Below are 27,987 nucleotides of genomic sequence, written 5' to 3' on the forward strand. Positions count from 1 at the left end.
ATTTTTCATGGGATCTGTATGAAAGTTGGTCTGAATGTTCATCTTGATGATATCTAGGTCAAGTTTGAAACTGGGTCAAATTCGGTCAAAAACTAGGTCAGTAGGTCTAAAATTATTAAAATCTTTTGACCTCTCTAGAGGCCATATTTTTTCAATGGATCTTCATGAAAATTGATCTGAATGTTCACCTTGATGATATCTAGGTCAGTTACGAAACTGGGTCACTTGCGGTCAAAAACTAGGCCAGTAGGTATAAAAATAGAAAAACCTTATGACCTCTCTAGAGGCCATATTTTTCATGAGATCTTCATGAAAATTAGTGAGAATGTTCGCCTACATGATATCTAGATAAAGTTCAAAACAGGGTCACGTACCTTCGAAAACTAGGTCAATAGGTCAAATAATAGAAAAACCTTGTGACCTCTCTAGAGACCATATTTTTCAATGGATCTTCATGAAAATTGGTCAGAATTTTTATCTTGATAATATCTAGGTCAAGTTCAAAACTGGGTCACATGAGCTCAAAAACTAGGTCACTATGTTAAATAATAGAAAAAACGACGTCATACTCAAAACTGGGTCATGTGGGAAGAGGTGAGCGATTCAGGACCATCATGGTCCTCTTGTTTTAATTAAACCTTTAAGAAGTAATAGATATGACAGTAATACCTTCTGGTTATATATTTTTCATGGAGTTACTGCCCTTAGGTACATGTATTTCACAACCAAACCTTTTGTAATGATGAAATGGAAACATTACTTTTCCCACAAGAACAACCTCCTGTTTAAATTTACATAAGGCTTTTGATTTTATGTTGAAAGCAGATAATACTGCTGTTTAAATAGAGACTACACATAATTGTAGGGTTAGAAAAACACTACTTTCAATATTACACATCAAATTGTGAAGTCAGGGTCGCAAAGGGAGATAATTGAATAGTTAGAAAAATTACACATGAAATTATGAAGTCGGTGTCATAAAGGGAGATAATCAAAACAGTGCATTTTATAGTACTTTCTATTATGCTATGACAAAGGGGCCTCCGTGGCGGAGTGGTTAATGTCGCTGACTTCAAATCACTTGCCCCTCATCAATGTGGGTTCAAGCCTCACTTGAGGCATTGAATTCTTCATGTGAGGAAACCATCCAGCTGGCTTACGGAAGGTCGGTGGTTCTAGTTTCTACCCAGGTGCCCGCTCGTGATGAAATAATGCATGGAAGGGCACCTTGGCTCTTCCTATACTATTAAAGCTGGAAAGTTGCCATATGATCTATCATGTGTCGGTGTGACGTTAAATCCAAAAATAATAAAAAATAAACCTTTGACAAATACATGTGAAAACAGTTATCAGACATTGGATTGAACAGGAAAATGATATATTTTATGTTCATAAAAAATGTGGCAGCCACATTTTAATACAAGGCATTAAGACCCTATAAGTGTGTAATAGTAAACTTTACACATATAATAGTACTGTTAAATACATACACAAGTTAAGTTTGTATTTACATAAACTACTATGGAAATGTTTATTATTCCAAATATGAAATTTGGGTCTGGTGTACATTTAAATAAATTAAGATGCATATCCATATCTTCAAGGTCCCTTACTCCAGAGATGGTAATGTTACAACTTAAATACAGATATGATAGAGAAGTGGATTTCTCTCAGAGGTAAGTGTTACTTTGAATATTGAACTATACTGAAGAAGGAATTTATAAGTTAAACTGAGAAAATAGGTAAGAATACTGAAAATGTGTCTAGCAGGACTTGAACCAGTAATTTGACAAGTCTGTTTTACATCATTGTGACCAGTGATTGTGTCAACTTATTCATTTGGCACGCTGCCTGCTTGTAGGTCTGTGGTTCTAGAGAGGTGCCATTTTGTGTTGTTGTCTTGTTTTGTCACCCGGTGTTGCCATCTTGTGGTGTTGTCTTGTTTTGTCTCCATGTTTGTCACCCTGTGTTGCCATCTTGTGGTGTTGTCTTGTTTTGTCTCCTTGTTTTGTCACCCTGTGTTGCCATCTTGTGGTGTTGTCTTGTTTTGTCTCCTTGTTTTGTCACCCTGTGTTGCCATTTGTGGTGTTGTCTTGTTTTGTCACCCTGTGTTGCCACCTTGTGGTGTTGTCTTGTTTTGTCTCCTTGTTTTGTCACCCTGTGTTGCCATCTTGTGTTGTTGTCTTGTTTTGTGTTCTTATGTTGCCATGTTGTGCATGAAATAATGTCTATATAAGCATCTTTACACTTTGGTCTCCTAGAAAAGTTTAGTTTGTAATTATCTATTTAAGCTGGCTTGTACTGAAAGCTTTAATCTTACTGGAATCACCGAAAAGAAAATGGTACAGGTGTCATTGGGAGATGGTGAAGTCTTGACTTGGGTTAACTTGAACCCATTTCCTCCATGTGGAGCAGTTGGCTCCTTTAACACTCAGTCATCTTTGTACAATATCTTACCTCTCTAGAAATGTTGCATGTCTCCGCTGCTTTGGCAGGTAACTGCTGACTTAGCTCAGTAGGAGGATTTCAGTCTCCATGTGAGTCCTATATTCTCTGTGACAAGATGATGAAAGTCAGTGTGTCAAAAATCATTTGTTCTCCACCTGTGATTTTTGTGGAGAAGTTGACACTTTTTTGCGTAGAACAAGGTAATACTGGTACTGAATCGTAGTTTCTTACATAGAACAGGGCATTAATGGTACTGAGTCCAGGAACATTGGTGAAGTTAACTGCCCGCTGTTACATAACTGAAATACTCATGAAAAAATGACACTAAACTGAGACATACAAACTTAAATGCAAGATTTTTCTCATTAGGTCTGCTATAAAGAAGATATATGAACGAGACGATACACCAAGTAAAAGACTGGTCCTGTGTGTTGCTGCAATAAAAAGATATAGTTCAGATGGAACAGCAGTAGATCAGTCCAAACCAACTATAGAACAAAAGGTAAGAGACCATCAAAGTGTTAAACCAAATTGGAGTTAGGGTAGTTTTTGCTTTTATGCATACTTTTTAGCTCAACTCTTTGAAGAGTAGTGAGAGCTGCTCTACTCCAATGGTGCTGTTGTATTACACCTTGGTTAAAATCATATCTGAATATTAACAGTTGCAAGTATTGGATTGAAACTTCACACAAGGTTTTTTAGTCATCAAACCTACTGTAAGAAACAGTTAGATAACTCTTGATTGAAGTCATTGGCAGTTGTGGCCCCATTTTCGACTTAGATTGATTAATGTTTTGTATGCAACTAACTATCAGTAGGTGTTACAACTATATTTATTGGATTGAAACCTCACACTATGCTTCCCAGTAATCAAATCTACTAAATTAAACAAGTTAGAAAACTGTTGGTTGAATTTAATGCAAATTGTAGTCTTTTTTTCGAGTTAGAAAACCAAGCTGTGTCATTGTAACAACTTAAGATTCGATCATCACGCAATGCTTCCCAGTTGTTAAACCTACTGAAATAACCATGTTAGATAACTCCTGTTTGGATTTAAAGTAAATGTTTGCTCTGTTATGGCCAGAGAAAATTAGGTTGTTTTGTATATGCTACTAACACTAGTTGTATTTCAGTAGCAAATACATATGGTGGATTAAAACAACACAATATATCCATCTCATGATGTCATGATATCTATTTTCAAAGATTTTCAAATATTTCTATGAAGTTTCCAGATTTCTTTTACATTTTATCTTTAATGAAGTTATTTTGTAAGAATTTTTCAATTATTTATAATTCATTTTCTGTAGTTTCGTACCAGTGAAAAATGTAAATGATATTTTCACTGTTTGAAACAGTTAATATATTAATTTTATTTCCTTTATAAAATCAGTATTTCACCAATTATTTCACCAAGCACAATTATTCATTTCACCTAGGAGAGGCATAATTGAAAACCTTAATAAAAATGTATGATAGTAAACATATTTTTGTTCTTACAGGTATTGCTTGAATTAACTGATGGCTGGTACAGTATACCAACACAAATTGATTGGCCTCTGTCACAGCTTGTTCTGAATGGAAGGATACGTATAGGACAAAAACTTTGCATCACAGGAGCAGACTTGGTGGGTGGGGAGGATGCATGCACCCCACTAGAGGTAAAGAAAAACTCATTGTTCAAGGTTTCTCCCCCTAGATTTTGTAAAAAATAACATTATGGACATTAAGCGTAAAAAATGTTTTTTTGTGTGTAACTGCTTAATAGTTTTAATAGAAGAAATTTGTAGTTTTGTTCCCTATAGGTGAGATCCTCTATGTTCTAGTGATGAAGGCTCTTGACTTTGAACCACTTGCCTTTCATCCCCGTTCCTCAGCCTTCAGCCTCTGCTCTAAATAAAGAGTTCTGCATATGAGAGTAATTGAGCTGGATTTTATGGCAAATTGAGACAAAAACATCAAATATTGCAGAGAGGGTCATCCAGCTTAAAGTTGAGTGATTCTAGCCTGGTGCCTGCTTGTGCCTGAATTAATTCTGAAAGAGACATTTAGGGGTCTGACCACTATTTAAGCTGAAAAATTGCAATGTCTTCAGTTCTATTAAAGTGACTTTAAACTTATTGGCATCACAAATTTGATATCTAACGTTTGGCTTTTCAACAGCCCGCCCACTTCGTTTAATAGGAGAGTGCAGATCTATGGATTGCATGGTCATGAGTTTGATCCCCGGGCAGGTTGTATGTTCTCAGTGGTGATTTGATAAAAGACATTGTGTCTGAAATCATTGATCCTCCACCTATGATTCATGTGGGGAAGTTGACATTTACTTGCTGAGAACAGGTTTTTATTGGAACGTAATCAAGGAAAACTGGCAAGGTGAATTGCCCGCAATTACATGAAGTACTGTTGAAAAACGGCAGTTAACCCAAAACAAACAAAACAAATAAGCTGTTAACCAATTGTCTACAAAATTAAATCCCAATAAACAAATAAAATTAAGTTGAAATATAGGAATTCGAATACCCACAAAAATGCCCACAGAATTAAATGATTTCACAGTATTAGCGTAATATGACAGTTACTATATTACCCTATTATTAAATTGTATTTTCAATCAGTCATTGTTTAATACAGGTTTAATGTTTAATAGGCAGTTAGAGGTTTGTATTTCAAGTTTGAGTCTTGTATTCTTTCCAGGCATCTTCATCCATCATGTTGAAGATCTGTAGAAACTCTACGCGACCTGCCCCATGGGACAGTATCCTTGGTTACCAGAGAGACCCACGACCCCTCTGTATACCACTTTCTGGTCTTGATGGTGAAGGAGGAGTTGTTGGCATGGTAGACGTTGTTATTGTACGCAAATATCCCACACTGGTAAATCACTGTTTTGTTTTCATATTGCTCTTTGAATTGGTAAATTTCTACAGTTTGAATGATATAACAGAGTGTCATCAGACAGTGTCTGTTTGTCATCTATTTGTTGTCTATCTGTGTTCCATTTTCTTCAAACAACATCTTTTCTGAATGAAACCATTTGTTTTAAGTTGATGAAAGTTGGTATGGATGCTTCTGTTCTTAAAGTATTTGTATGGTTTGGCTTGGCTACAAAAGGGCTGACAGGACTCAAAGTAGAAAAATCATTGAACAACATTTTATCATAAACTGCTATTTTGCTTTTTGAAATAGCAGAATAGAAATAAAAATGTTTCTTAGATGACCCTCTATCAGGATTAAAGAAATTAACCCATTTCTACAAAAAAAGCATGGTGACCTTTATTTATATGTGTATAATAGAAACTTTGAATGTACTGGTGTGAAACAAAGTCTTTGTGTTTATTTATTGTGTATGAATACAGAATGAAATTCATGAAAAATTGTGATTTAACCCAGTTTAAGAAAGGTTCTCATGTATGTTTCCTCTTGATGACAGTACATGGAAAAGTTTGAAGGGGGAGGATGTATATATCGCACGAGTAGATGTGAGGATCGGGCAAGACAGGAGTTTGAGACAGAGAAGCAGCAGGAAATGGAGAAAGTTTACAGACAGATGGAAAACATGGCAGAGAAGGAAGAAAAAATGGGTAAAACGTCTTTAAAGTATTTGGAAGTAATGAAACATGTTATTATGCCTGCCTTCATAGAATTGGTGGTATATTGCTTGGCATATGTAGGTATGTACGTCTTTCAGTAGAACAAACAGTTTCAGCACAATAACTTGAGAACCACATGACCTAAAACATTCAAACTTGGTAACATATTTGGGCTTATGAAGTAGATAATTCTTATTGTTTTGGGTGTCAATAGGTCGAGGTCAAAGGGTTGAAGTTGTATCTCTGTTACCATTGCTTATATTGGTTTTAGATTTCACGTAAGGTTTCCAAGTCTATCAAACTAACCAGGTTGGATACATTTTGGTTGAAATCGATGTAAATTATGACTTTTTTCTCAGCTTAAAATTTTTGGTTGAAGTTTCGCATTTAAGTTATTATAATTGCCTTAATAAACAACTCAGTCGCATAAGTCTTGCCTGAATATAATGATAATTATGGCCCTTGTCTGACTTATAGATTATTTAATAGTCAAGTGCTCTGACTTGACAGCTCTTGTTGACACTTGGTTTGCCTTTATCTGCACTTGAAGAAATGACTGTTATTTTTACTTTTATGTTCAACCTACAGAATGTCTAATTTATATTACATAGAGAAGAAGAAGAAAAGTAATGGACTGAAGAAGTTCAGTCGAGTTGATATAGAAAATCTGCAGACCGGACAGGACATTTATGAAGCCATGGAGGAGGCAGCACAACCAGATATGATGCAGGTAGACACAGTTGTTGTTAATACTCACTTATCTTAACGTAGTTGCAAAGAAAGCTTGATAGTATTTTTCAGTGGCCTCTGTGGCTGAGTGGTTAAGGTCCCTAGCTTTGAATCACTTCCCCATCACGGCTGTGCGGTGAGAACCTCATTGGGGGGTGTTCAATTCTTTCTTGTAAGGAAGCATTTCAGCTGACTTTCGGAAGACAGGTGGTTCTACCTTTACCTCTACCAGCCCATTGTGGAACAGTAGCTTAAGGGTCAGAAGTTGTCTTCTGCCACAATATAAAGCTGAACAGTTATCATGTGACCTTTAATTATTGTGTGCCATTAAAACCAGAAGAAAGAAAATTAGACTTTGGAGTCCACTCACTTGGAATGAATGGTACTGTACGGTCTTAACACTGATAGGGTTTGTATCTACAACTTCTTGATAGTGTCAAACCTTTGAACAGACCAGCCATTTGGTATGACAACTAGTTTTATTTGTGTTAACACAATTGCAGTGTATTTTAACCTTTCTTTATTCATTTCTGGAAAAAAAAAATTAAAATGACTGATATCTCAGTTTTTTTTAAATGTATGCTTGATGGATTTTCAGTAGGGGAGTTGGGATACGTGCTGGCTGTGCTCATTTCCAGTTGTGTTTGCCTTACAAGTGAGCTAACTTTTCTGCATATGGATTTGCTACACATATTCATACTTGTACATTGTGTATGTTAAAATCTCAACCTCTGTGCTGGCTCAAAAATAAATCTTCCAGCATTTTAAAAAAAGTTTTCTTCATGTTTAACATTTAACTGTGATACAAATATTTTATTTTCATTAAGAATTACCTGAGCGATGAACAGCTGAGTATGTTATATGAGTATCAACGGCAGGTACAGGAACAAAAGCAGGTAGAGCTCAACTCGAAATTCCAGAGGGCTTGGCAGGAAAAACTGGAGGTAATGAGAGATTTTGTATCTTGATTAAATCATGTCTTAACAATTTCGTACGCCGTGTATAATCATAGAAAACCAGTTGCTGTCCCGAAATATTGGGTGTTATACAGTGTGCTTCCGAGGGATCTACTTTCCAGATTTTATTAATATGTAGTAATATTTAAAATTTTCTCTTCAGGAAAATTCTTGATAATAATGCAGTACTTATCAGTTTATTGTATAAATGATTTTCTTGAGAAGGTTCAGTATATCTGTCAGTTTACTGAAATCACATGTTTAGGCCTAAATGTATTTACTTATTTCTTTGTTTCCTTTAGAGGTTCAGTACAACTGGTATTGTACTGAAATTGCAAGTTAGACCTAACTGTATTGATTTTTTAGCTTGACTATTCGAAGAATAGGGGAGCTATCCTACTTGCCCCGGCGTCGGCGTGAGCGTGAGCGTCACACAAATGTTAAAGTTGGCGTACCACCCCAAATATTTTCAAAGTCCATCGAGATATTGCTTTCATATTTTGCATACTTGTTTACCATCATGACCCCAGTCTGTAAAAAGGAGGAGGCAACTCTGTCAAGCATTTTGACTGCATTATGGCCCCTTTTTGACTTAGAATATGCTTATAGTAATGTTAAAGTTTTACTCATTGCTTATATTATACTATCAAGCACTGAGAATAGTCAAGCGCGCTGTCCACTGACAGCTCTTGTTTAACATGTTTTATTCAGACGTTTCCAGAGAGGTCTGTTACACCTGTTCTGAAATTTAGGGTTGCTGGATGTGCAAATAGGGATCTTGACCTAAAAACAAGTAAGTAAAAAAAACATATGAAATAGATAGACTGAAAATAGAACAAAATTATATATCTTTTACTTGACTTCTTGTTTTTCAGTAGTCAAAATTAATTGGTTTGTGTCTAAGTTATGTTGAAGTTACAGTGCTATATACTATAAAAATCTCCTCAGTCGTTGTGTATGTTGTGTATTAATTAAATTCTGTTTAATATAGCAGTCTGTGGGCAAGTGTTTAATGTCGCCGTAGAAATTTGGTGCCTGCCCATGCCTGAAATAATGCTCAGAATGGCACCTGGGGTCTTCCTCTATCATAATATATTTATAAGTCACAATATGACCTATAACAGTGTAGGTGTGATGTTAAACCCAGATTGAAGTAATTTTTGCTTAAGTTTTTTATTTGTAAGCTGGTATCTCAGCGCACCCTAATGGGAATTAATTGAAACTTCACACACATGTTTACTGCGTTGATCTGACATTGTAATAGGTTCCTTAATTATTTTGAATTTTTTAAAAATTATGCCACTTTTTCAACTTGTAAAAATTCATTTACTGACAAAGTTGAACAGTCGAGTGTTGCTGTCCTGTGACAATCTTGTTTTTAAATGCTCGTTAGAAAGAGTATAGACATAAGGTTTATGTAAACACAATGATCAGCATAGCCTTTACTCTTGGAAAAAACTCAGATTTTTTGCATTTCATTTACTTGTGCCATTTAACTGGAAAAGGAAAAATCTTTAATATGCCTTGCCTTACAATAAATTAAAATTAGTTAATAATGTTTATATTTCAGGTACTATATTGACAGTTTGGCGACCAGCTTCGGAGATCTCAGACTTACAGGAAGGCCATAGATACAAAATTTACAGTCTGAATACTTCAGTTTCAAGGTATGAAACAGGAAGGTCGTGGATACAGAATTTAATCTAAATGAAAATAACTTTAATATGTAAATTTTCCTGATTATAATGAAAGTAACTGCATTTGTTCTGTAAACAAAGAGTTGAATTGTCGCACTCTTGCTATGAAAGTACACTTGGTGTGACTAACATTTTTGAAAGTGTTACTATATTGCTTACTGAAAACAGGAGTGTTTTTGTAGATAATTAGTGTCAAAAACACAAATACTTTATGTCTTCTTTGTAGATATAAATAACTAACAAAAGTATTTTCTAAATCTCAAAATATATTACACAAACAGGGAGAGGTGTTTTGCTTTAAGTTTTTATAAAATATGAATATTGTAGATCCAAGTATACGGGTCATACTGTACAGCTGACAGCTACAAAACAGACAAGATTTAGACGTATGCAACTAGATGAAAACATCCTGGACAATATTTATGAAGCAAGAGAGGTATATGTACATTTTCGATAAACTTTCTGAACTATTTCAGTATTGATAAGGAAGATCATGGTCCAATTTGTTTATTTGAAAGTATGTTTTCGCAATCTCCCAAAGCAAGAAAGTCTGACAAGAGCGGAAAAGGGAGATAATGAACAAGAGAATGTACTGGTTTGTTGAACATATATAATATGTAGACTGGTACCACTTTCTAACAGAGACTCTGTGAAGACATTTTGAAGATGTCTCTATAAATTTGTGATGTGAAGAAATTATTTTGATTTATTTTTTTCTCCAACATCTCAAGAAGTTTATCAACTGGTCAGAATGATTTAACGGTTACCATGCTGGACATGATTGATTCTGCCTTTGCGACCAGTGTAAATCATGATCAGTCTGCACATCCATGCAGTTTGATCAAGATCTGCACTGTTCGCCATTCAATCAGTATCTTTTTGGTAAGCACCCTTTTTTAAAGCTAATGGTCTACAGTCTTAATATTGAAAGATGGACAAGTTCATGATAGAAATTTAGCATGGTAAGGGTTAAGATTATTAAGTTTTAGCTGATGATTTATTGTGTAATTCAGGGGCCTCCATGGCCGAGTGGTTAGAGTCATTGACTTCAAACCATTTGCCCCTCATCGATGTGGGTTCGAAACCTCATTTGGGACGTAGAATTCTTCAAGTGAGGAAGCCATCCAGCTGGCTTACGGAAGATCGGTGGTTCTACACAGGTGCCCGCTCGTGATGAAATAGTGCACGGAGGGGCACCTGGGGTCTTCCTCCACCATTAAAGCTGGAAAGTCGCCATATGACCTAACATTGTGTCGGTGCGACGTTAAACCCAACAAAATCAAAAAATAAAAAATTATTGTGTAATTCAGGTTTTATGGGTGAGTGACATCAGGAGGAGACAGCCTCCATTTGGTGAACTGGACTTTGTTGGTATTGTTGTGAAAATCACACAGTCAAGCTATAATGATAGGTAAGCAATGATATCATTTTATTCATAATCAGCCTGTAATACATCCAGGATTGGTTTTTTCAGGTCCGGGGCCAATATGATAGCTCTAGGATCTTTAAACCTTAGCCTTTTGATCATGGTCTGCAATTGTTAGCTATTCAGTCAGTATCTTTTTGGTAAGCACCTCTTTTAAAAGTACTGTCCAAATTGAAAGCTGGACAAGTTTGTTACAGAAATTTAGCAGGGTAAGAATTAACTGGGCTGTTGTGAAATGCTTGTTAAGGTAGTTCTGCACGTTTGAACCGGAAGTGATGGCGAAACGTCATTTATCCGGAAAACGTAGAATAAAGCCAGGATTCGGCCTACGGAAATGAAAATAATTTTACAATAAATGACGACCTGTGAGTTAATTTATCAAAATGGCACTGTTACTATATTTCTAAAGTCAAAATATGATATTAAAACATATGACACAGTAAATAATTCAAAATAATGTCTCAGAATTAGCGTAAAATGTTCGGTTCACTTTAATCATGGACAGATATCTCAAAAATAAGCACACGGACCTATACATTTTATTTCACCATATTATTGGCGGTATGTTTATTTACAACTGTGGGAAGTTTCATCAAAATCTACATTGTAGAAAAATTTCTATTCGCGAAAATGTTATGAAAGCTATGATTTTCCCATAGACTGCAATTATGAAAAATTGCGCGAGGCCTATATTTTTCAAATCAGTCTAGCAAAAAATGAAGCACACGTCCCTATCCTTTTTATTTGCTGAATTTTCTTGGTATATAATGAAGTTTTGAAATATCGGGAGTTTAATCAAATTCTACATTGTAGAAAAAATTTATATCCAAACGTGCAGAACTACCTTAAGTAGTAGTTTTATTACATGATCACTGAAGGACCTAATGAGCCAGACTTAGCTTTCCTACTGACATTTTGTAGCGATGCCATAAAACTTCCATATTTATGAGAATTAAAAAGTCTTTATATGCCTGAGAAGTATAGAAATTGCTGTATTGCTCAAAGCGAAAGAGAGCCTGCCCACTTAGCTCAGTAGGAAGAGCGTTGGTCTAAGGATTGCGGGGTCGCAAGTTCGATCCCCGGGAGGGTCGTATGTTCTGTGTGACGATTTGATAAAAGACTTTGTGTTTGAAATCATCCGTCCTGCAACTCTATTAATTCATGTGGAGAAGTTGGCAGTTACTTATGAGAACAGGTTTGTACTGGTACAGAATCCAGGAACACTGGTTAGGTTAACTGCCCACCGTTACATGACTGAAATACTGTTGAAAAACGGCGTTAAACCCAAAACAAACAAATAAACAAAGCGAAAGGGATCTGTCGATATTATGTGCATTTGGTAAAATAATACAGTACAGAAATTAGTTGTTGGGCAGATAATAATGTGGTAATATCATGTAATATACATCAGTATATACAGATCAGCTCACGCGGAAAACCCATTCTACTCTATACTCGGAGGATGGCCAAAATGAGTACTAATGCTCCAACTCGAAGTTTCTTCGAGTCAGACATTTTCCGTCAAGGAATTACGCTATCTTACTCCAAGGATTTATGCGAAGTCACTCGAAGGAAATCCTTGGAGTGACTCGAGATGAAATCCAATTAGCGGAATATACACCTGTATTTGTTTCTTTAGTTTCCGAGTCGCTTGACGGAATTCTTTCGAGTGACTCCGAGACCAATTAATAATTACCTGTATAAATTTATTTGGATCTTCGAGTAACTTCGATGACAGATTTCAGATTGTATCTTTTATTTTACATTAAAAATAAACAGATTTCTCTGTTTACTAATTTTTTATGACTCCTTTAACAGGTATGGCAGTGATTTCTTTCTCCTTTTTATAATTCCTTCCAAATGTATAAAAGAAACACCAACTTCATATTGAAAAAATAAGCATTTCTCCTAATTTATGTTGTAAATATCACTATTCTTTAACGGCTTACATACCAAAGAATATTCCTGCGGCCAATAATCGATAACGGTCAGATTTTAGTAAATAGAAATGAGAATGGCATGTACACATTTTGCTTCATAACAAAATTACTAAAAATAAGAAACCTTAGGTGCGAAAATAGTACCCGTGTTCAAAATTTGATTCATCACATGCTATTTTCAAGATCAATTTTACTTTTCTTTTTGATTCATAAACATAATAAAATATATAATGCCATCATTTCGTCGTTTTTCCTTCCTTTTTCTATATAAAATATGTAAATATGCGTTTATTCAAAGTAATTTTTTTGTATAACTCAATTGATATGAATACTTAGGTGCAAGTAGTTTCCTTCTCTCAATGAATATATTTTTGTATGATATATATTTCATTTTTGTGAAATAAAAGCCACAGACGGTTTATTTCGACTGATTTGGAAGAATAATTCACTTCAGCTCGAAGTTATTGTTGTAGCGCCATGATTATTTTAATGAAATTTTACTGCACGAATAATTCTTTATTATCATGTTAATATCATAAATTTTACAACACAAGAAATTCAATTTTACCTTGTTTCATAATCATTTCAGTTATCATGAAAATCAAGGTAATTTTATTTACTTTGTTATGAAGTTTTCAAAATTGACTGTACATGTTCAATTCAAAGCGGTTTTACACGAAACCCGTTTCTTTAATAAATGAAACCTGATAGAAGTAATAAAATATTTTATGCATCACGCGTATATCCTTTTTATTGGACCGGTAATAAAACTTGCCAATTACCACTAAATAAGGGTCCGTTAAAACAACACAGCATGTACTACACTGATAAGGCTATAAATGCGTTGAAATTACGGGAAGTTGTTGGTAATTTTAAGATATAAATATAATGCCGTTTTAATTTTTTGCATCATTTTGTAATTTGCAAAATGTTTGGATATATTGGTCAAAAATGTCTAATTATATTCATTGTATAAAGTCTGCTTAAATGCCTGTACCGCTGATTGCCAATATTTTTTTCTTAAAAGAAAGTGAAAATGATCAAGGGCGACACAATTTTCCCTTTAATCTATCTTACAAACAGACCATAATTTTCGTTTCATTTAATGTCTTAAAAACGGGTAATGGCCGTTAAATTGATAAAATCGTATGACGAAAGTCACATTGTTCGATTTTTTGTATTAATTTGGATACTAAAGTCTTTTTTACATATCTTTCTTAAAGACAGCGTTATCTAAAACAGATGTAAAAATCAGATCATATTTCTTAAATATATATGTCACATTTGATTAATAACGCACACTGGTCATTTCTATTTGTGATGCTAATGAAATGTAAGGAAATGATATCAAGCTATTGTCTTTTCTGCCATATTGGTTATGATGTCAATTCTTCCTCATGTCTAGTGTTAAAAAGTTTTGTATTAGTCAATTCTGCATAAATCTAATTAAATTTAATTTACAATTTCAGAAAGTATTTCAAAATAATATTGAACACATCACTGTGCTTTAACGGCAGGCAGGTATTTGAACGTTTGGTTAGTTTTATATATTCCTAAAATTAAGTCCACTTTACATAAATTCATTTCTAATTTAAAGAGCATAGACAGAGAGCATTTTAATTTCATTCTTAACAATTTACTTTTAAGCGGATGTATTTCAATATCAAAATTCACTAATTTTAAACAGTAATATGAACAAGATAACTATATTAAAAAATCAATCCAGGTAAGGAAATACTGCCTCGGAGTTTCGTGAAATCATCACGCGGCATTTGAAGTGGCTGATTGTTTGTTTTAGACTCGAAGTCGCGCGGAGAGGCCATAAAATACCGGTACATAATATAGTGTTACCTGTATAACTTCGACTCGGAGTTCCGTCAAGTAATTTCTCGGAGTGACTCGACGAAATTCCGCTAAAGTAATAAAACTATAAAAGTTGGTACTCCGAGTCAGAATAAGGCAGTACTCGGAGAAATTCCTCGCTAAGCAAGATTTTTCCTTCGAGGAAAAACGGAAAGTGGGTTTTCCGCGTGAGCTGATCTGTACAGCTCACATTTCTTTTACTGGGCCCCAGTTCATTGTAAATCTTAAAATTTGACAATAAATGACAGAAATTGTCTGATCGCTGGAGGTTGCAAGGGGATTAGCAAAGTCATAGATTTATCTGGGGGTTCAAACAGCCCAAACATAGAAAATATAAGGGAAATTGCTGTCAACAGCAAGAATTACACGAGTGTGCCTGGGTACTGGAGCCATTGATGCCCAAGCTAGCAGTGTTTCACTTTATCAGAGAGTAAGTCAGAAAACTTAAAGATTGCAATGTTAATATACTTGTTTCCATATATGTGGAAATTGACAAAATTGATAACATGTTTCTACATCTGTTCTGGAGAGCTGGACTGGAATAATATTCAAGGACTTACATATTTCTTTGAGATTTGAACATGATTCATATAAGCTCACAATATTAAAGTAATTAAATTGAAGAAGAAAAAATTGTGAAAAAAAATTGCATTTACACTATAACCTGTAACAGCACTTTATTAAATCGATACCATATCTCAGCAAAAACACAAGATACTTTTCTGACCCACTGCTGAAAAATGGCTTAGTAAATTAACCTTTTTCAGAGCAACCACCTCTATACAACAGTCATATTTTAGTTTTTCTAGTGTTGTTTCCACAACAGATGTTACACTGCATTATATATTGTAGGTTATGTGACATTGTGTATCTTGCGGACTGTCAAACTGGGATTCTGGCTGTGCGCTTTTTAAATGGATATAAGGTATGTAGCTCTTCCTAATAGAGAACATTTTGTGTATCTATAGATCTTTTTGTGCCCACTGTAATAGAGTACAAATTTTTATCTTGATGTATTCTAAGACATTAAACTATCAGTCCAGTGATTGCGTGTTTGATTACCAGGGCTAATGGAAAATACAGCACATGTTGAAATCAATTAGTGACTGTTTTCACATAGATAGAATTCAAACTGAAGAGAAGACAGTGACACATATGTAAAAGGAAATGTTGTATGAACTAGTGCATATTTCAGGAAAATATGAAATATATTTTTGTGTCAATTTCACTAAATTTTCAATAATTTTTAAGTCATTAAAATCAAACTTTTGGCAAAAACAGCTTATTTTGTTGGGATGTAAATTTGTTTGTTTTCAGATTTAGAACATTAAGTGATTTGGACTTTTACTTTATAGTTGGGATTTAATTTTTTGGATTACCCCAATCACAAAACACAGGAAAATTAATTTCTCATAAATATTACTGATTTCACAGTATTAGTTGTCATACTTTCATAGTTATGTCTCCCCCAGGAGACATATTGTTTTTGCCCTGTCCTTCCGTCCGTCAGTCCTTCCGTCCGTCCGTCCGTACGTCACACTTCATTTCCGAGCAATAACTGGAGAACCATTTGACCTAGAACCTTCAAACTTCATAGGGTTGTAGGGCTGCTGGAGTAGACGACCCCTATTGTTTTTGGGGTCACTCCGTCTAAGGTCAAGGTCACAGGGGCCTGAACATTGAAAACCATTTCCGATCAATAACTAGAGAACCACTTGACCCAGAATGTTGAAACTTCATAGGATGATTGGTCATGAAGAGTAGATGACCCCTATTGATTTTGGGGTCACTCCGTCAAAGGTCAAGGTCACAGGGGCCTGAACATTGAAAACCATTTCCGATCAATAACTAGAGAACCACTTGACCCAGAATGTTGAAACTTCATAGGATGATTGGTCATGAAGAGTAGATGACCCCTATTGATTTTGGGGTCACTCCGTCAAAGGTCAAGGTCACAGGGGCCTGAACATTGAAAACCATTTCTGATCAATAACTAGAGAACCACTTGACCCAGAATGTTGAAACTTCATAGGATGATTGGTCATGAAGAGAAGATGACCCCTATTGATTTTTGGGTCACTCCGTCAAAGGTCAAGGTCACAGGGGCCTGAACATTGAAAACCATTTCCGATCAATAACTAGAGAACCACTTGACCCAGAATGTTGAAACTTCATAGGATGATTGGTCATGAAGAGTAGATGACCCCTATTGATTTTGGGGTCACTCCGTCAAAGGTCAAGGTCACAGGGGCCTGAACATTGAAAACCATTTCCGATCAATAACTAGAGAACCACTTGACCCAGAATGTTGAAACTTCATAGGATGATTGTACATGCAAAGTAGATGACCCCTATCGATTTTGGGGTCACTCCATTAAAGGTCAAGGTCACAGGGGCCTGAACATTGAAAACCATTTCCGGTCAATAACTTGAGAACCACTTGACCCAGAATGTTGAAACTTAATAGGATGATTGGTCATGCAGAGTAGATGACCCCTAACGATTATGGGGTCACTCTGTTAAAGGTCAAGGTCACAGGGGCCCGAACATTGAAAACCATTTCCGGTCTGTAACTTGAGAACCACATGACCCAGAATGATGAAACTTCATAGGATGATTGGTCATGCAGAGTAGATGACCCCTAACGATTTTAGGGTCACTCTGTTAAAGGTCAAGGCCACAGGGGCCTGAACATGGAAAACCATTTCCAATCAATAACTTGAGAACCTCTCGACCCAGAATGTTGAAACTTCATAGGATGATTGTTCATGCAGAGTAAATGACCCCTATTGTTTTTAGGGCCACTCCATTAAAGGTCAAGGTCACAGGGGCCTGAACATTGATAACCAGTTCTGATCAATAACTTGAGAACCACTTGACCCAGAATGTTGAAACTTCATAGGATGATTGAACATGCAGAGTAGATGACCCCTATTGATTTTGGGGTCAGTCTGTTAAAGGTCAAGGTCACAGTGGCCTGTTCATGTAAAATCATTTTTTTGGAAATAACTTGAGAACCACTTGACCTACAATGTTGAAACTTAATAGGATGATTGGTCATGCAGAGTAGATGACCCCTATTTATTTTGAGGTCACTTGATCAAAGGTCAAGGTCACAGGAGCCTGAACAGTGACTGGAGAACCACTAGGCCAAGAGTGTTGAAATTTAGCGGGATGGCTGGACATGCCAAGTAGATGATCCCTATTGCAGCCAACCATCAGTGTCTCTTTGATTTTTGCTCCTGACCCCTATTGACTTCTTGCCTATAGGACTTTGCATTAGGGGAGACATGCGCTTTTTTACAAAAGCATTTTCTAGTTGAATTTGTTTTCATATATATTCTTTCAGAGTTTTGGTGAAGATCTATTCAAGGTAGGACAGGCATTATGCTGCAGCAATCTAATGGACAAATCACCATATCGTTATCATCATATACCTACAGTGGAAGTGTCGTCAGAATTTACTCATATCACTAACAGTTCCCAGAATGCTGCACAACGCAAGGCTCTGGCTAAGTTGAATAGTGTGACAAAGGTTCGTTAAGAAATAAATCAATAGCAGTTTTTTTGGTCCCAATCTATATTACTTACATTTTCTTTGTTTGGAAATCGCAGAAAACCTTGGCTAATTTTAGCATTTACCTCATCCCTTTGCGACTGCAATAAATGTTTTCATATTTTTATTAGCTCGACTATTCGAAGAATAGTCTAGCTATTCTACTCACCCTGGCGTCGGCGTCGGCGTCGGCGTCACACCTTGGTTAAGTTTTTGCATGCAAGTACATACAGCCATCAATGAAAGGCATTTAGCTTTGAAACTTATTTCTTCTTTTTCTAGGTCAATTACCAACCTCTCTGGGTCAAGTCCCATAACTCTGACATGTATTTTGAGCAAATTATGCCCCCTTTTGGACTTAGAAAATTTTGGTTAAAGTTTTACATGCAAGTTACTATCTCCAAAACTAATGCAGATATTGATTTGAAACTTCACATGTGTCTTCGGGGTTATAAAACTAGTTGATAGCAGCAAGTGCCATAACTCTGACTTCCATTTTGGCCAAATTATGCCCCCTTTTGGACTTAGAAAATTCTGGTTAAAGTTTTGCGTGCAAGTACATACAACTATTTCTAAAAGGCATATAGATTTAAAACTTATTTTTTCTTTTTCTAGATCAATTACCAACCTCACTGGTCAAGTCCCATAACTCTGACATGTTTTTTGAGCAAATTATGCCCCCTTTTAGACTTAGAAAATTTTGGTTAAAGTTTTACATGCAAGTTACTATCTCCAAAACTAATGCAGATATTGATTTGAAACTTCACATGTGTCTTCGGGGTTATAAAACTAGTTGATAGCAGCAAGTGCCATAACTCTGACTTTCATTTTGGCCAAATTATGCCCCCTTTTAGACTTAGAAAATTCTGGTTAAAGTTTTGCGTGCAAGTACATACAACTATTTCTAAAAGGCATATAGATTTAAAACTTATTTTTTCTTTTTCTTGATCAATTACCAACCTCACTGGGTCAAGTCCCATAACTCTGACATGTTTTTTGAGCAAATTATGCCCCCTTTTAGACTTAGAAAATTTTGGTTAAAGTTTTACATGCAAGTTATTATCTCCAAAACTAATGCAGATATTGATTTGAAACTTCACATGTGTCTTCGGGGTTATAAAACTAGTTGATAGGATCAAGTCCCATAACTCTGACCTTCATTTTGGCCAAATTATGCCCCCTTTTGGACTTAGCAAATTCTGGTTAAAGTTTTGCGTGCAAGTACATACAGTTATTACTAAAAGGCATATAGATTTGAAACTTATTTTTTCTTTTTCTAGATCAATTACTAACCTCACTGGATCAAGTCCCATAACTCTGGCATGTATTTTGGGCAAATTATGCCCCCTTTTGGACTTTGAAAATTCTGGTTAAAGTTTTACATGCAAGTTTCTATCTCCAAAACTAATGCAGATATTGAATTGAAACTTCTCATGTGCCTTCAGGGTTATAAATCTAGTTGATAGCAGCAAGTCCCATAACTGATATGCATTTTGGTCAAATTACTTAAAACTCTTTTGATATTTAACTTTTTTGGGTAATATTTTCCTGCTTCTGGGTCAATATTTCGAATAGTCGAGCTTGGCTGTCTTACGGACAGCTCTTGTTCAAATTGTGATTGATAAGCTATAATAAGCATCTTGTTGACAGAGACTGTTGATAATTTAGCCTTCAAAATTTACTTAATGTATTTTGTGACCTCGGTAGCCCTAGTCACTTTGGTTATTGTTGCCGACATTCAGTCTGGCTCTTGTGAGGATAAGCTGGCTTGCAGAAGATCCGTGTTCTGCTCAAGCGCAAGTTGATGAATGATAAATTAAATAATACTTAGAGGAGTACAGGCAGTCGTTTTCCTATGTTAAAAACTTCAAATTCTCCATATGGCCTAAACAGTGTTTGTGTGACTAAACATTCAAAAAAACAGGATGGAGTGTTTCTTTTTCCATTTGGAGGTTCTTTTATTACTAGATTTCGATGTTTTGTTAATCCAGGTAAACAAAACCCAAGTTTAAGACAAGACTTCCTTAAGCATTTAAAATCTACAGTCAGAAATAATGTCACTTGAGACAAGACCACAGAATTAAATATCTAGGAGGTTAAATGATTTCAATATACATTATGATTTCAGGATAAGACAGGTTTTGTGGAGAAAGCCGTTGCAATGTTGGAAAATGTATCAAGTGATGATAGGAATCAGAGTATTCCTAAGGTATATACATGTTGTATGATAGATAGTTCTCCATGTTCATTAGCTTTTCGACTTTGGCTAATTTCTTTTAAGCCAACTAATAATGGAGTCTTTGAATTAATGTAGAAGAAGTTTTTTTTCTCAGGAATTTGCCTACATGGCTGAGTGGTTAAGGCCAATGACTTGAATCACGTACATCTCACTGCTGTTGGTTCAAAACCTAGCTTCAGGTGTAGATTCTTTTCATGTTTGAAAGACATCCAGCTGTCTTGTGGATGGTCAGGGGTTCTGCCCAGGTGTCTGCCTATGTCTGAAATAATGCATGGTGGAGTGGGGCATGTGGGATCTTTCTCAACCACCAAAAGCTGGAAAATTGCCTTTTGACATATACTAGTGTTGAGTTTGTGTGACTTAATCCTGAAAAACAAACTAAACATTTTCTCAGTAATGCTTTGATTAAAGTTTGTTTCAAGCAGAGAGCCTTGAAATAAACAGATCAGCAAGTCTAATATGAACATAGAATGAAATCTTGCTTACTTTTGTGAGAGCTAGTGAGATCATGTTTATCCCTATGCTTTACTTAATATATGCATTTAAACACTGCAGTGTAAGGTAAAAGTTGGATAAATTGATCTGGGTTATCTTTGATTTCATGAGAAAAGGGCCATTTACATATTTTTAATCAGGTCTTTGTTTCAAATTCAAGAGACAGCAAGAGCCCTTTTTAGCTCACCTGTCACATAGTGACAAGGTGAGCTTTTGTGATCACCCTTCGTCCGTCGTCAGTCCGTCCGTGCGTCAACAATTTCGTGTCTGCACGATAGTGGTTTCGTTTATGATTTTATTTCAACCAAACTTGCACACAACTTGTATCACCATAAGATCTCGGTTCCTTTCTTGAACTGGCCAGATCCCATAATAGGTTCCAGAGTTATGGCCCCTGAAAGGACCAAAATCAGCTATTTTGACCTTGGCTGCACAATAACAGCTTTATTTATGATTTGATTTTTACCAAACTGGCACACAACTAGTATCACCATAAGATCTTGGTTCCTTTCTTGAACTGGCCAGATTCCAGTATGGGTTCCAGAGTTATGGCCCCTGAAAGGGCCAGAATTAGCTATTTTGACCTTGTCTGCACAATAGCAGCTTCATTTATGATTTGAATTTAATCAAACTTGCACAGAACTTGTGTTGCCATAAGACCTCAGTTCCTTTATTGAAGCGGCCAGATCCCATAATGGGTTCCAGAGTTATGGCTCCTGAAAGGGCCAGAATTAGCTATTTTGACCTTGTCTGCACAATAGCAACTTCATTTATGATTTGATTTTAACCAAACTTGCACACAACTTGTATCACCACAAGATCTTGGTTCCTTTCTTGAGCTGGCCAGATTCCATCATGGGTTCCAGAGTTATGGCCCCTTAAAGGTCCAAAATTGGCTATTTTGGCTTTTGCAGCCATATAGAGACTTCATTTATAGTTTTATTTGATACAAACTTTCAAAATATCTTCAACAATAATAAATCCTGGATTCCATGACAAATCAGATCCAATCGTAGGTTCCAGTTATTTTATATCTGATTACCTCCCCTGATTGTAGTCAAAATGGATTTATATCAATAAGTACTTATAGGACTTATTTGAAATTTCATTATTGTCACTACTTGGACTGAGCCAATCAGGGTAGATAACTATGGACTGATTTTATGTCAAATTACCTCCCTTTATTTCCAACTTAAAAGGGTATATCTCCATAACTAATGAAGATACTGACCTGAAATTTATGTCAACAGATTTATTTGGCAGATCCTTCTTTTGTTCACTTACAATAATTTTCTTTTTAATTACTTCCCTTTTACATTACTATAAATAGCTTATTTTTAGTAACTTTTTTATTATTGGCCGTAGGGAAAAACCGAGACCACTTTTCTGTGGTACAACATGGACGGTACCTTCAATTTTTAGGTGTATTTTGACATATCTGTACCTTGTAAGAATTTTTTTTTCTTTTTTGTTAAATTTCTTTCCTTTGTTGTTCCTGTCCTTTGGACTTAGATATTTTTTCTGAGGACCTCTTGTCCTCAAGTGCAATGATAACAGGTGAGCGATATAGGGCCATCATGGCCCTCTTGTTTGTTTGTTTATATGCCAATTAAGTCGAAGAAGTCAATCAGGGCATTTCTGTAAATGTTTGATAGATCAGGCTTTCTTAAAATTTCAATATCTTGTTCTTTTTTTTCATTTTCAGAAAGTTTTAGAGATCAATGAAGACTTCAAAGCAGAATTTCCAAGAAGAAATGTTGGTACACTCCAGTTGAATACTGGCCAGTCAGACTTGGAAGGTCTGAATGAAATTTACCTTGAAAATAATAGTTTTGAATCTATTCATGAGAATCATAAAGCTGGCTGCAAAAGGGTAAATATTCAGACGGGTGAAGCAACTTCCAGTAACTCAGATAATATTGATAACTCTGATAAGGAAGCTTCTGAGTCAAATAGGACTCCAGTGGTAGACAGTAAGTCTGTCACTCATGAACTAGATGTTACCACAACTCCTGTGATAGAACGTAAGCGATCCATTGCTCAGTTGAAAATGTCACGACTGATGTCGTATGGGTCACCGTCAGTGTTATCTCCACTTAGTGCAGCTGTACCAAGATCAGTGTCAAAAGGTTTTAAACCACCAGCATTTAAAAAATTGTGATTTTGTTATAACTTATAATTAAATATATGGTATTTATCACTGCTGTAGGTTAGTTAGTTAATTAAGAAAAGGAGAGCAAATTATTTATATGTACTGTAAAGTAAAAGTAGTTCTATACATTGCAGATATCCTCAGATTCAAGATTTTATATCAGATTGTTGTTGTTGTTGTTTTTTAAAATACATTTTCAGCTGTGGGCAAAGTTTCTGCTGTTACCTGTGCTTCATGTATATCTAAATTTTTTGCCCATAATTGCAGTTTCATTTAAAGATATTTTCATGGCATGAAACGAAATTTCGAAAAGGAAAAGTTGTTTTGTAATAAAACTTACCTCATTCAATAAATTTGTATATATAAATCCCCCGCCACGAGTGGTGGGGGGTTATAGGAATGGTCTCCGTCCGTACGTCCTTCCATCTGTCTGTCTGTAACATTCTGTGTCAGCTTTTTATCTCCTAAACCTGTTGAAGGATTTTCATGAACCTTTGGTCAAATTATCACCTCATGTAGACGATGTGCAGAACCCATGAGTCAGCCATGTCAGCTCAAGGTCAAGGTCACAACTTGAGGTCAAAGGTTTGAGCCTTTCATTTCTTGTCCACTCTGTATGAACTTAGTGCAGCTGTACCGAGAGGATAACATGGAACTTGGGTCAAATGATCACCTCATCAAGAGGATGTGCAGAACTTATGGATCAGCCATGTTGGCTCAGTTCGTGGTCACAACTCGAGGTCGAAGGTTTGAGCCTTCCATTTTGTGTCCGCTCTATATCTCCTAGATCCATTGAAGGGTAGTTATGAAACTTGGGTCAAATAATCACCTTATCAATACCATGTGCATACGAGTCAGCCATGTTGGCTCAAGGTCAAGGTCACAACTCGAGGTCAAAAGTCAAATGTTTTAGCCTTCCATTTTGTGTCAGCACTGTATCTCCTAAACTCCTTGAAAGATTTTCATGAAACTTGGGTCAATTAATTACCTAATCAAGGCGATATGCAGCACTCGTGAGTCAGCCTTGTTGCCTCAAGGTCAAGGTCTCAACTCGAGGTCAAAGGAAGCAGCCTTCCATTTTATGTCTGCTCTATATCTCCTTAACCCCTTGAAGGATTTTAATATGACTTGGCTGTAATATTCCATTTATCAAGACAATGTGCAGAATTCAAAATTCACCCCAGTCAGCTTAAGGTCGAGGTCACAACTCAATTGTTTAATGGTTCCACCAAATACTGTAAACTCTTTCACTATCCATAACAATGGCGCGGGATATAGCTGTCTCGGACTGCGGTGTTAATTCTGTCACATTCAAACCAGGGTTCTAGCCAGGTATTTGTTATAGCCAGGCTTTGCAGAATTATTGCTGGGTACACTTTTTAGCACTTACCACAATATACATATATTTCATTTTTGTTAAAATGTTTTAAGTCCACTAGTCTTGAATACCATAAAAGCTATAGATTTGAAGTTTACCACTGTCGGTAAGTATATAAAGAATGTTAACTTTGTCATGCATTACCAATTGTCATGCATTTACAGCCAAGCAATGACACGCAAAGGCAGTTATCTAGTTTGAATTCCTCTTTTACTGTTGAATATGTTTTGTTTTATATTCATGGTGCTTATATTATGACATTTGAATAAAGTGAAAATCTTTGTTACTGTTAGGCAGTGTTTGTTGTTTATTTTTTAGAAGGTAGATCTATATGGATTTTAGATTCACATGTACCGATGTGAAAATAATTACAGTTCAAAAATATTTGCAAGTAAAAGACAATGGGGACTTTTATTGAGTGATGAGAAGGGGAATAACACTGGATTGATTAAAAATGAAGCCAACGCTCGGAAGTTGAAAAAAAAATCAATCCAATAATTGATTAGGCAAACAAATTCGAGAATCGTTTTGTATGCTCTGTCGTTTGCAGGCATTGAGGCACAAAAATTAAACAGGTCAACCCACAAAATGTTTAGAATATTTGATATGATGCAAACCTGATAAGGGTACTCTCGGGTAGCTTTGAAAGGACAATATACAGCTATTTGCAAGCTAGTTATGGATATGATAAACCCTGGTGTACAATTTTAATGCCAAACAATGTCATCTTTACACATTTGAGCGATACAGGGCCTTCCTAGCCTGCTTGATCATAAACGACTTGTCTCAATTAACCACTTGATGAATATTCAACAAATTTTATCAGTAATATCCTTGTATGGAACATAAAGTTTTTCTTGACCTCTTTTAGAGGCAGCCAAGGCTAAAAATAGAAAACACTTTAAACAACCACCATTGGATCACATTTCATATACTTTGTAACAACCCTTTTAAGAACATCTCTCAAGTTTGTTAAAATAATTCTTGAAGTCTTCAGGGACGCATAGCTAAAGTAGAGAGACCTTTAAATGACTTTTTATCACGAACAACTTGATGTATCTTCACCATACATGTTTTTTTTGTATCCTTACATGTATAGATCTCCCTCAAGTTCTTTACAAATGGCTGGCCTGACCATCATTAGGAATTGCCAGTGCGAAAATGAAAAAAAAAAAGATTATCTGAGCAATCTCTTGTGGGCCATTTACGCATCTTCGGTAAACTTTATCTGAAGCAAACATGTATTTGCCCCTCTAATTTGTTCAAATGTTGCAGCGAAGTTGGCCTCTTTCATGGCAGTCGGATATAAATAAAAAGGCTTTGACTAACTTCTTATGAACTTTTCATGTTACCTTGCATGATAAAACAGTCATGTTCAGGCGACCGCCTTTGGGTCGCGATGGTAATCTTGTTTAAATGTTTTCAATGATTTTTAAATAATTGAAGGGATGTAACTGACATTTTACATAATGATCGATGATAAAAGCTGTTGGGAGACAGAAAAAAAAATCTTCCATTCACTTCCTATATGTGTTGCTTTAATGTTTTATTAGCTCACCTGTCACATAGTGACAAGGTGAGCTTTTGTGATCACCCTTCGTCCGTCGTCAGTCCGTCCGTCCGTCAACAATTTCTTGTCTGCACGATAGTGGTTTCATTTATGATTTTCTTTTAACCAAACTTGCACACAACTTGTATCACCATAAGATCTTGGTTCCTTTCTTGAACTGGCCAGATCCCATTATGGGTTCAAGAGTAATGGCCCCTGAAAGGGCCAAAATTGACTGTTTTGACCTTGGCTGCACAATAGCAGCTTTATTTATGATTTGAATTTTACCAAACTGGCACACAACTTGTATCACCATGAGATCTTGGTTCCTTTCTTGAACTGGCCAGATTCCAATATAGATTCCAGAGTTATGGCCCCTGAAAGGGCCAGAATTAGCTATTTTGACCTTGTCTGCACAATAGCAGCATCATTTATGATTTTCTTTTAACCAAACTTGCACACAACTTGTATCACCATAAGATCTTGGTTCCTTTCTTGAGCTGGCGAGATTCCATTATGGGTTCCAGAGTTATGGCCCCTGAAAGGGCCAGAATTAGCTATTTTGACCTTGTCTGCACAATAGCAGCTTCATTTATGATTTCATTTTAACCAAACTTGCACACAACTTGTATCACCATAAGATCTTGGTTCCTTTCTTGAGCTGGCGAGATTCCCTTATGGGTTCCAGAGTTATGGCCCCTGAAAGGGCCAAAATTAGCTATTTTGACCTTGTCTGCACAATAGCAGCTTCATTTATGATTTGAATTTAACCAAACTTGCACACAACTTGTATCACCACAAGATCTTGCTTCCTTTCTTCAACTGGCCAGATTCCCTCTTGGGTTCCAGAGTTATGGCCCCTTAAAGGTCCAAAATTGGCTATTTTGGCTTTTGCAGCCATATGGAGACTTCATTTATGGTTTTATTAGCTCGACTATTCGAAGAATAGTCTAGCTATTCTACTCACCCTGGCGTCGGCGTCGGCGTCGGCGTCGGCGTCACACCTTGGTTAAGTTTTTGCATGCAAGTACATACAGCTATCATTTAAAGGCATATAGCTTTGAAACTTATTTATTCTTTTTCTAGGTCAATTACCAACCTCACTGGGTCAAGTTCCATAACTCTAACATGTATTTTGAGCAAATTATGCCCCCTTTTGGACTTAGAAAATTCTGGTTAAAGTTTTACATGCAAGTTACTATCTCCAAAACTAATGCAGATATTGAATTGAAACTTCACATGTGTCTTCGGGGTTATAAAACTAGTTGATAGCACCAAGTCCCATAACTCTGACCTTCATTTTGGCCAAATTATGCCCCCTTTTGGACTTAGAAAATTCTGGTTAAAGTTTTGCGTGCAAGTACATACAGCTATTACTAAAAGGCATATAGATTTGAAACTTATTTTTTCTTTTTCTAGATCAATTACCTACCTCACTGGGTCAAGTCCCATAACTCTGGCATGTATTTTGGCCAAATTATGCCCCCTTTTGGACTTAGAAAATTCTGGTTAAAGTTTTGCGTGCAAGTACATACAGCTATTACTAAAAGGCATATAGATTTGAAACTTATTTTTTCTTTTTCTAGATCAATTACCTACCTCACTGGGTCAAGTCCCATAACTCTGGCATGTATTTTGGCCAAATTATGCCCCCTTTTGGACTTAGAAAATTCTGGTTAAAGTTTTGCGTGCAAGTACATACAGCTATTACTAAAAGGCATATAGATTTGAAACTTATTTTTTCTTTTTCTAGATCAATTACCTACCTCACTGGGTCAAGTCCCATAACTCTGGCATGTATTTTGGCCAAATTATGCCCCCTTTTGGACTTAGAAAATTCTGGTTAAAGTTTTGCGTGCAAGTACATACAGCTATTACTAAAAGGCATATAGATTTGGAACTTATTTATTCTTTTTCTAGATCAATTACCTACCTCACTGGGTCAAGTTCCATAACTCTTAACATG

General features: G+C 35.9%; 1 protein-coding gene across 1 annotated transcript in view; it reads left to right on the top strand.

The window, feature by feature from the left end:
* LOC123565454 (uncharacterized) overlaps nt 1-24,764 on the top strand; it is a 61,726-nt gene extending 36,962 nt beyond the window's left edge. The window contains exons 14-28 of the mRNA XM_053549079.1: nt 1,605-1,676; nt 2,818-2,950; nt 3,951-4,109; nt 5,146-5,325; nt 5,882-6,032; nt 6,653-6,771; nt 7,598-7,714; nt 8,438-8,519; nt 9,297-9,393; nt 9,751-9,859; nt 10,734-10,834; nt 15,505-15,577; nt 18,002-18,187; nt 20,337-20,417; nt 22,648-24,764. Coding sequence (XP_053405054.1) covers nt 1,605-1,676; nt 2,818-2,950; nt 3,951-4,109; nt 5,146-5,325; nt 5,882-6,032; nt 6,653-6,771; nt 7,598-7,714; nt 8,438-8,519; nt 9,297-9,393; nt 9,751-9,859; nt 10,734-10,834; nt 15,505-15,577; nt 18,002-18,187; nt 20,337-20,417; nt 22,648-23,103 — 2,116 coding nt within the window. The 3' untranslated portion in view covers nt 23,104-24,764. The remainder of the gene's footprint in view (nt 1-1,604; nt 1,677-2,817; nt 2,951-3,950; nt 4,110-5,145; nt 5,326-5,881; nt 6,033-6,652; nt 6,772-7,597; nt 7,715-8,437; nt 8,520-9,296; nt 9,394-9,750; nt 9,860-10,733; nt 10,835-15,504; nt 15,578-18,001; nt 18,188-20,336; nt 20,418-22,647) is intronic.
* Nucleotides 24,765-27,987: the final 3,223 nt, after the last annotated feature.

The sequence above is a fragment of the Mercenaria mercenaria genome, chromosome 8, assembly GCF_021730395.1.
Source record: "Mercenaria mercenaria strain notata chromosome 8, MADL_Memer_1, whole genome shotgun sequence".
NCBI lineage: Eukaryota > Metazoa > Mollusca > Bivalvia > Venerida > Veneridae > Mercenaria > Mercenaria mercenaria.